The following is a 9,120-nucleotide window of genomic DNA, read 5'->3' as shown; positions in this document are numbered from 1 at the left end:
TACAGTTTTCCAGTGCTTTATTAAGTATTGATTTCAACATTGAGAAAATTACAAGAGCTTGTTTCAACAGAAAATGTGTTAAACATTTTATTTCACAATTATAATTTTTCAGGTGGAAAAATAAAATAAACTTTACAAAATCTGGGCATGGACTGTGTCATATCTCATTCATAAGAAGTCAGTTGGTGATGTGTAAAATCCCAGGTCCCTTTTCCCCTTCTGCTCTTTTTTTACTTGTGGAGTGGAATGTCAAGCTTGCTTCAATGCTGGAAGAGAAAAAAGAGGGACAATTTATGAACATCAATGAAATGACGTGATAAGAACACCCACCCCATACTCACCACTTACTCATCATTTGGTATTAAACCACACAACAAACAAACAAACAAAGTACAGTATCTTCATGTTACAACAAAAATAAAACAATGAATGAACAATCACCACCACACAATGAAAAGGTAAAAAGTGATTTTCCCATGTTGTCAAGGTGATTTATTGCACTTGTATCTACCTAGAGAATTAGCCCATCATGTGACCTTAAGAGTTAAGTGCTTCTCAACTGCAATTTGTATAATTGCTTTTAATCTACAATGGCAGATATGTGGAGAATGGCTTTCAGAAGAGCTTTAAGTGATGAAACGCACCATTCGCTCAAGAGGGGAGGGGGGGGGATCACAAAACAAGAGATCAGTAAAAGTCCTATTCAGTGCATGGTGGAGAACGTTCTTTGACATATTTGCATCCCTGCAACCTACCCGAGAGACATGGAAGGATACAGTGGTGGGACATTTGCACAAAGGGCCCCAGGGCGAAACACTAGGCTTGTTCGTGACGAGGCAGTAAGATTTTTGCTAGGCAGTGGGCATGTGCACTTTGCCAGTTTGATGCATTGTGGTAACCAGAATGCATCAAACTGGCAAAGTGCGCATGCCCACTGCCTAGCAAAAATCTTACTGCTTCGTCACGAACGAGCCTAATGATAAGCCTCCCCATATGGCCTGCCAAGGTCACCACAAGGTCCCAATACCATGAAAAGAGGGCAAACGCCCTTCTTCCCTCGCCATAGCGGATCCACAGGGCAATATTCCAAGAAGCTGGCTAAATTGTTAACCAGGCTAAAATAACCTTAAGTTACTGTAGTGGTAAATCATCTAATAGAAGGACCTGGAGCTCTTGTTTTCTTGGCTACATGACACCTGTTGACTATCTATTAGTAGGTTTACCACTTCCCATAGGTTAACTTAGCAGGTTTATCACAACCATGTTCTTGGAATAGTACCCTGGATGGATGGCTGAACAGTGGAACTTTGTTTTTGTTTACTGGGTGTGGACCTACAGGCCCGATACAACTTCCTGATTAAATTGAAGTTGCCCATTGAATTGGATTCAAATACACTTTTTCAATGTGAAATCGTCCTTTTCCATCTGAGTGCCATTGCATTTCCATAGACAGTTTTCAAGCTTACACCTGTAACATTAACTCTGTGGTAGTTTGGAAGTTTGTTTGGCGTGTGTGTGTGTTTGTCTCCACACTTCCAAACCAATCAAGGTTGCAACATTTCATAATATCAGACTACATTCACTTCACAGACTCTTTTTCATAAACCCTGTGATAGAAGGCGCAAACCCGTATCTGTAGTTCAAGTTCAAGTTCAAGTTCAAGTAGGTTTTATTGTCAATTTCTTTACATGCACTGGTCATACAAAGAATTTGAAATTACATTTCTTGCTTTCCCATACAGACATAGACTAATCTAGGTAAGGACATAGACAGTATAGACATAGACAGTACTTATACATGGACTTAAGACAGTATGGACATAGACAGTGCTCATACAGACATTTAAAGTGCAAGACTGGACAACAGAAGACTTGTAGAGGACATACATTAAGAGGTATTTGTTGTGCTTTTGTGCTTTTCCTAAAAAAAGTCCTTTATAGCGTTCTGACATGGTAATAGTAGCATTTTGAAGAAAAATAAATATTAAAAAGGTCTGTCAAGTACACCAGCAGCAGTGTGTGTGTGTGTGTGTGTGTGTGTGTGTGTGTGTGTGTGTGTGTGTGTGTGTGTGTGTGTGTGTGTGTGTGTGTGTGTGTGTGTGTGTGTGTGTGTGTGTGTGTATGTGTGTGTATGTGTTTAGTGCAGGTAGAAGGTGCGGTGTGCGTCTTGTGTGTGTGTTCGTGTGTCTGTGTGTGTGTGTGTGTGTGTCAGTGTGTGTATGTTTGGGTTTAGTGCAGAAAGTGCAGTGTGCTTGTGTGTGTGTGTGTGTGTGTGTGTGTGTGTGTGTGTGTGTGTGTGTGTGTGTGTGTGTGTGTGTGTGTGTGTGTGTGTGTGTGTGTGTGTGTGTGTGTGTGTGTGTGTGTGTGTGTGTGTGGGTGTGTGGGTGTGTGTGTGGGTGTGTGTGTGCATGTTTTGAGTTAGTGCAGGTTGAAAGTTCAGTCACAAGTATAGTAGTGCAGGTGGAATGTTCAGTCGCAGATGTGGTGGTGGGGGATGGGGGGGGGGGTTGTCAGTGGCCTTGCTGGCTAGAGGCTGACAGTGGAGGGAGAGTGGGTTGAGTGTTCAGCATCTTGATCGCTTGGTGCATTGTGCTGCTCGCCAGCCTGGTGGTACGGGAACGGAGGCGCCTGTACCTCTTTCCAGAGGGCAGGAGGCTGAACAGTTTGTGTGCAGGGTGGCTTGTGTCTTTGATGATCATCAGTGCTTTCCGGGTGAGGCGTGTGGTGTAAATGTCCTGCAGGGAGGGGAGTGGTACTCCAATGATCTTCTTCGCTGTGTTCACAACACGCTGGAGTGTCTTCCTGTTTTTCTCCGTGCAGCTTCCTCCCCACACTGTGATGCAGTTGGACACGACGCTCTCTATGGTTCCTCTGTAGAATGTTGTCATGATGGAGGGTGTAGCACTTGCCTTCTTTAGTTTGCGCAGGAAGTAGAGACGCTGATGGGCCTTCTTCGCCAGTGATGTAGTGTTGTATGGAGGGGAACAGGGCAAACTAGCGAAGCGCACCCAGCAAGCATGAGTATAACCAAGTACAACACAGCTCAGTAAGCATTGCTAGCATGAGAAGTGTTTCCATCCAACACCAAACCTTTCTTGACATCGCAATGTGAGTTTCAGATTACTTGCACCAGAGCATTCCCATTGGTTATGTTTGATCTCACTGGCTGAGTGAGTGACCGGGTTTAAGCAATGCAATTTGTATTTCAAATATTGGCATATTTGGACAGTCTTGTCCAAACATCACTGTGCCTCATAGGTGGGGACACGATGGTGATGTTTTGACAAGACTGTCTGAAAGCGCACTATTTTAAGTCCGGAATGAAAGCCAGGCACTCAGCCAAGCAAGTAATTTCAAACAAGCTTACCAATAGTTTACATATTATCGTTTGAAGCCATCAGCCCCAAGCCCACAGTGACTCACGACCCATCCAGAAGCTGATGCGGAAAGTTATTTACTGAAAACGCCCATGTGTTCATACACAGGTCAAACCTGATCTCTATAACCACCCACACCTTTCACTGAAAACTTGTTACGTGACCAGATGGCACAGAAAGCTACCTTGACCCACCTACTCCAGCTATGTGTTCCCTTCACTTTGCCGAGGTGGCCTTACCTTTGTTGATTTGAGTGTACGATGCAGCATATGCGTGCTCCCCACTCTTATAACAGTACAACTTACAAGACCTCCAGATATTCCTTAAAGGTAGGTGTAAATGTCATTTTGGCTGAGTGTGAGGCACTACGAGGAAATAACTTGACTACACCTCAAGTCACCACACCCACTGTGTTAAAGTGCACGTGTCCAGGCTATTCCAGTTATATTGGCTCACAAAACTTTTCCGTTTCTTTATCTGAGTTTTATTGTTCCCTTTACGATGGGAGGCGCAGAATAGCGCAGATGCACTGACCAGTTGTGAGTTGTGTATGGCTTGGGCATGAGGCTTACATTCCTGCATGTGTCAATAGTAGTGGTGATTATGTCTTAATTCCCTGTGGATTATGTATGTGAGAGAACCTGATTTTTGATGCTTGAAGCCAACAGTGCATGTTGCCAAGCATAGGACAAAGTGATCAAAGAATATGCAATTACCAGCTTTAGATGTTTTATTCCCTACTAAGTGGGTATGAAGTATGTCAATACAGTTATTAATCTCCTCAACACACAGTAATACATGGTTTACAGGAGGCCTGTGGGTGCACTTTATAAGACTCTTAGGAAGGCCAACACTGCTACTCACAATAGTGTGGTGTTGCCTTACCTCTTCATCACTGCTGGAGGATGAGGATGACGAGGAGGAGGAGGAAGAACCATTATGCTCTTTATGTTCTTTATGCTCTTTATGCTCTTTATCCTTCTTTTTCTTCTTCTTCTTCTCACCACCGTCCTTGTCCTTGTGCTTCTCCTTATCCTTGTGTTCACTCTTTAAAAAAAGAGACACAAAAGCAAATGAGTTTTTTGTCCGGTTACCGTCACCCTCTACTTAGAATATCAGACAAGTTTTCGCCTCCTCGCAATGACAACCAAGGTACGGACTCGTCCAGGGGCGGCCATTTTAATCAAAGACTAATTGAGGCAAATGATGCCCCCATCGGAGACTCATTCTATTTGAGTAGCAGATGCATTCCTTCTCATTTTAATCAATGCTCGTCTTTTAAACCACAGTGCCATCCCAGCCAACCAACCAACCCGGCATCCTTCAAAAAAACAAGAAAAAAACAAAGAAATAACAAAATACTGTCACTCAGGAGAGGCAGATACTCATTACCAAGATGGCTAATTGTGGCCAATTTACAGCTGGAACTCTCTCTGCGACTGATTGGCATGAGTGTGCAGAGGAACAAAAACACATTTTGCTCTAAATGAACCAGGCAGGAGTGATGAGAAGACTCTGGACTGTGCTGTGTACACAGTGGGGAAGAGGTGAGCTGTGGTGCCTCTATTCCATGAGCTGTGAACCCTGATTGCAGGGAAGCCAACTAGGGGGGACACGGGGGTCACTTGTCCCGGGCCCAGGGAGACAGGAGGCCCAGAATTGGGTCCTCAAAATGCATTGATTGTACTGGATTTGGGGCCCTTTCAGATGACTTTGTCCTGGGTGCAGAGAGGGGCCCTGACTGATTGCACAGAGCACCCATTTCCAGGCTTCACTCTTGGAATGACAGACCGTATACTACACATTCTGTGAACATTTAAATTGAGCACTGAGTTCAAAACATAAGCAATACACAACTCACAATTAAAGTGCGACTGAGCTTTTCACTATATTTTTAAGTCATCAATCATTCACTTGTTATATAGAAGCATTGCAGTTGTCACAAATAACAGGTTTCTTAAACAACTTGTCAACCAGATATCAGAGCCCACAGTGGTTGGTCAGAGGTCAATGTCACAATCATTTTAAGTTAGTTCTGACCAACCTCAGAGGCTCTCACTCCTGGTTAACCAGCTGTTGTGGGGTTTACTAACCTGACACCTTTTCACACAGGATTTAGAGCGACATGGAATCCTCAGAAACCACAAATCCGCAAAAAAAGAACATGACGACGGCATATCATTTCTCGTACCTTGTCTTTGTCACCAGATGAGAAGAACCCCTTATCCTTGGACTTGTCCTTATCCTTGTCCTTTGACTTGTCCTTATCCTTGTCTTTGTCTTTCTTGCCGAATCCAAATAATCCCTCAACTTCGTTCCCCTTTGATTTCTCAACTTTCTCGTCGCCCACAGCTGTAAAGAGAAATAAACAAAAACATGCTCTGACATATTGCACAATTGTTAACAGTATAGGCTACCACAGTGTCTTTGAATTGTGTGAGCGTGCATTGTAAACAAACTTCGAAAACCATGCAGAAATAGGCTACTCACCACTTGACAAATCAAAATCCATGATAAACTGCTGCGGGATTACAGTGGTGTAGTTCTACACCGCAATGACGACTTCAGACCATGCACACCAGCTGAAGAAACTTTACTACTGACTTTACCTGTTCTTGTGGAGCCACTCCCCTTGACTGACCACACCCTCCCCCCAACTTCACAACAGGAAGAAGATTGTGTCACCTAGAGTGCGTCTTAATATGTGACCTTGCCTCCTCCACTTGCGCTTGTCTCCTCGCCCCGCCTCCTGGCCCCTCCTCCGTGGAGAAAACGATAAAGTTTCCCAGCTGTCAGCCAAGCCACAACAACTTTTGAGGGACTGTTTTTCATTCACCATAACAATTGCAAACGAGAAAAAGACTCTACAATTGAGCTTTTGCAAGATATTGAAATATAATGCTGTTGTCAGTGATGTCATCATGACGAGAAGCGAGTGGAGGAGGCAAGTGGAGGAGGCAAGGTCCCATATTAAGATGCACTCCTAGTATAGCACCTAGAGTGCACCCCCATCTCCACTTGTGCTTGTCTCCTCGTCCCGCCTCCTGGCCCCTCCTCCGTGGAGAAAACGATAAAGTTTCCCAGCTGTCAGCCTCGCCACAACAACTTTTGAGGGACTGTTTTTCATTCACCATCCCAATTGCAAATGAGAAAGACTTTACAATTGAGCTTTTGCAAGATATTGAAATATAATGCTGTTGTCAGTGATGTCATCATGACGAGAAGCAAGTGGAGGAGGCAAGTGGAGGAGGCAAGGTCACATATTGGGATGCACCCCTAGTAAAGAGATATGAGACAGCTCTTGAAAGGTCAACATACACTTTTGAAAGTGGAGAGTAATCCTAACAGCAATCGTAATCCCTTAACTATGTTCTAATGGGCCGGCTAAGTGATAATCCTAAATTAATAACTGAGGCACACAACATTCTTGGCTTTGGATTTTTAAACCTGCTTTATCCAGTTTCTGGCATCATCAAGTAGCACCTGCCTTTGTGTGGTTATACAAATAACAAGCCAGCCTCTGATGTCAAGGAAACCACCTGCCATTTATTTATAGCCTTGGCCCTACTTCATAATCAGAAAATGAAGTGAGGTAAATAGTTTTGTCTTGACCACCAATGTATTATTTTATTACAATGCCTTTATTCTGTTGAGACAATATGGACTGGTAAAACACTAAGTCCATGTGGATTTCTTAAGGGCAACATGGTAGGCATATACTGTATCTCTCTTTTTCCCCACAACAAAATCAGTAGCTTTTCACAATGCTGTGTTGTTGGTAAAAGGAGATGTGGATCTCCTCTGGCTGAATTTCAAAAATTGTGTGTTATTTTTGAAATTCAGATGGCGTAGGCACCTATATTCCATGCCTGTATATTATGCAAACACAGAGGCTGCAATGAAATGGAGAAATTTGGTTGAGGTGACTATTGTGGCCTTTGAGTAATGTGGCAGCTTTGGGTGGAGGACAGAAAGGCATGAAGACAAAAACAGGGTTGCCAGGTGTGACTAATGGTATCCAGTGTGTGTGTCTGTGTGTGTGTGTGTGTGTGTGTGTGTGTGTGTGTGTGTGTGTGTGTGTGTGTGTGTGTGTGTGTGTGTGTGTGTGTGTGTGTGTGTGTGTGTGTGTGTGTGTGTGTGTGTGTTTGTGCGCATGTGTGTGTGTGTGTGTGTGTTTGTGCGCATGTGTGTGTATGTGTGTGTGTGTGTGTGTGTGTGTGTGTGTGTGTGTGTGTGTGTGTGTGTGTGTGTGTGTGTGTGTGTGTGTGTGTGTGTGCTTGTGCGTGCGTGCATGCGTGCATATATGCGTGCGTACATGCGTGCATATGTGCCTGCTTGGGCACATTGTTGTTTATAATTCTATTTGTTTGTTGTGTTTGAAAAGGGTGGCTGTATCCATGCAAGGCAGTGCATTATCCTGTTTAGTGTATGTCTTTTTGTGCATAATGTGTGTGGTCAAAAAGTACTGTCCAGTCCAACTGAATGATCAAAGTGTGAAGGTGTTCTTTTGCTGGATAAAGGCCTACTACACGTTTGAATAAAGACACTATGAAGACTAATTATAACAGGTATCTGTCAATTAGAAACCAGGTAGCTGACATGTTCAAGATTATTATTTGTATAGTCCAACTGAATGATCAAGATGACCCAGAAAGATAAGTGTAGGGCGGGGCTGCAGTCGAAAGGTTAACATGTTGTGGTTGTGTAGTGGTATTACGTCATGTTTTTTTTTTTTTCAATATCCAAAGGATGGCTGGGGTGGGGTGTGGTTCCCATTTATGACATTGTCCATTCAACTGTGTGTGATATGGCTATGAGGGGTTAGCCTGATTATCATCGACGTTCAAATCTCTTCGAGACTTGGTTTGACCAAGAGCATAACAATTAACATTTCCCAAACGGCATGGTTGACCCAACTCTCGTGGTTTGCTTATGGTTGTTTGCTTACCGACAAAGTGGGAGGAGTTCCCATATTTTCGGGAACTCAGAAAGTAGCCTACTTGCATCTTGACTTGACTAGTTGCAATGCTGAAAGTGTTGCGTCACTAGGAGGGCACAGCCTGACTAATTAGGGGTAGCCTATTAGCCTGGTTTCTACCAGACCTCCGTGTGTGTGCTCTGGAGCCCCCTGGTGGCACTCCAAACACACACATCGGTCTGGGAGCATGTGGCAGGATTCAATTTCTGGACTCAAAAAATAATGCAGAGCATTTATCACTTCAATATCACTGGCAGCTCACATTGAGGAGTCACAGGTCATATTATAGACCATATTGACGCTTTAGAGATCAACAGAAAATGGTTTTGAAAGAATTTGTTGATATTGAAGCAATAAATGGTCTGATTATTTTTTTGACTGCAGAAATGGAATCCTGCTACATGCTCCCAGACCTAGTAGTAGAGCTCACAAAGCTGCGCGGAACTACAGGTCGGGCAAGAGCCAGGCAAGTAGCCTATATGATAAGGAGAAAAAAAGTAAAGGAACAAAACACCCACACCCAGTACATCAGATGTTGTTCCTATTGTCAGGCTGTTAGTCTCCAAAGTTTTGCTGTTCTTGTTTTTCAAACTTTGACAAAAGACAAGCAGTTTTGATAATTTGGTGCCTCTCAGATGTTCTCTGAGACACACAGTAACAACCTACACTTTGATTATGCTATGCACACTGTCTCTGTGCAATAGTTGCTTCTCTAATTTATACATGCATTTATGAGGTGCACTATGTAGGATGGTGGCCAGAGTAG

The 9,120-nt window shown here is 43.5% G+C and overlaps 1 protein-coding gene across 1 annotated transcript; it reads right to left on the bottom strand.

Annotated features, from left to right (window-relative positions):
- Positions 1-6,009, bottom strand: LOC134453505 (protein FAM133-like). Its single transcript, XM_063204303.1, has 4 exons — positions 5,867-6,009; positions 5,568-5,728; positions 4,262-4,423; positions 1-266 (listed from the first exon to the last, which is right to left on the bottom strand). Exons 1-4 carry the CDS (start codon positions 5,886-5,888, stop codon positions 261-263), a joined length of 351 nt encoding a protein of 116 aa, XP_063060373.1. The 5' UTR covers positions 5,889-6,009; the 3' UTR covers positions 1-260.
- Positions 6,010-9,120: the final 3,111 nt, after the last annotated feature.

This window comes from Engraulis encrasicolus, chromosome 8 (assembly GCF_034702125.1).
Source record: "Engraulis encrasicolus isolate BLACKSEA-1 chromosome 8, IST_EnEncr_1.0, whole genome shotgun sequence".
NCBI lineage: Eukaryota > Metazoa > Chordata > Actinopteri > Clupeiformes > Engraulidae > Engraulis > Engraulis encrasicolus.
The sequence above is the reverse complement of the archived record's forward strand: the minus strand, read 5'-3'. Positions and strand labels throughout refer to the sequence as shown.

What these genes read in the sequence shown, in the direction of transcription:
- LOC134453505 (XM_063204303.1), bottom strand. Translation starts at nt 5,888, where the DNA reads ATGGATTTTGATTTGTCAAGTG. An exon ending in GGATTTTGATTTGTCAAGTG is followed by an intron (nt 5,729 to 5,866) that starts GTGAGTAGCCTA and finishes TTCTCTTTACAG; the next exon opens with CTGTGGGCGACGAGAAAGTT. An exon ending in CATCTGGTGACAAAGACAAG is followed by an intron (nt 4,424 to 5,567) that starts GTACGAGAAATG and finishes CTTTTTTTAAAG; the next exon opens with AGTGAACACAAGGATAAGGA.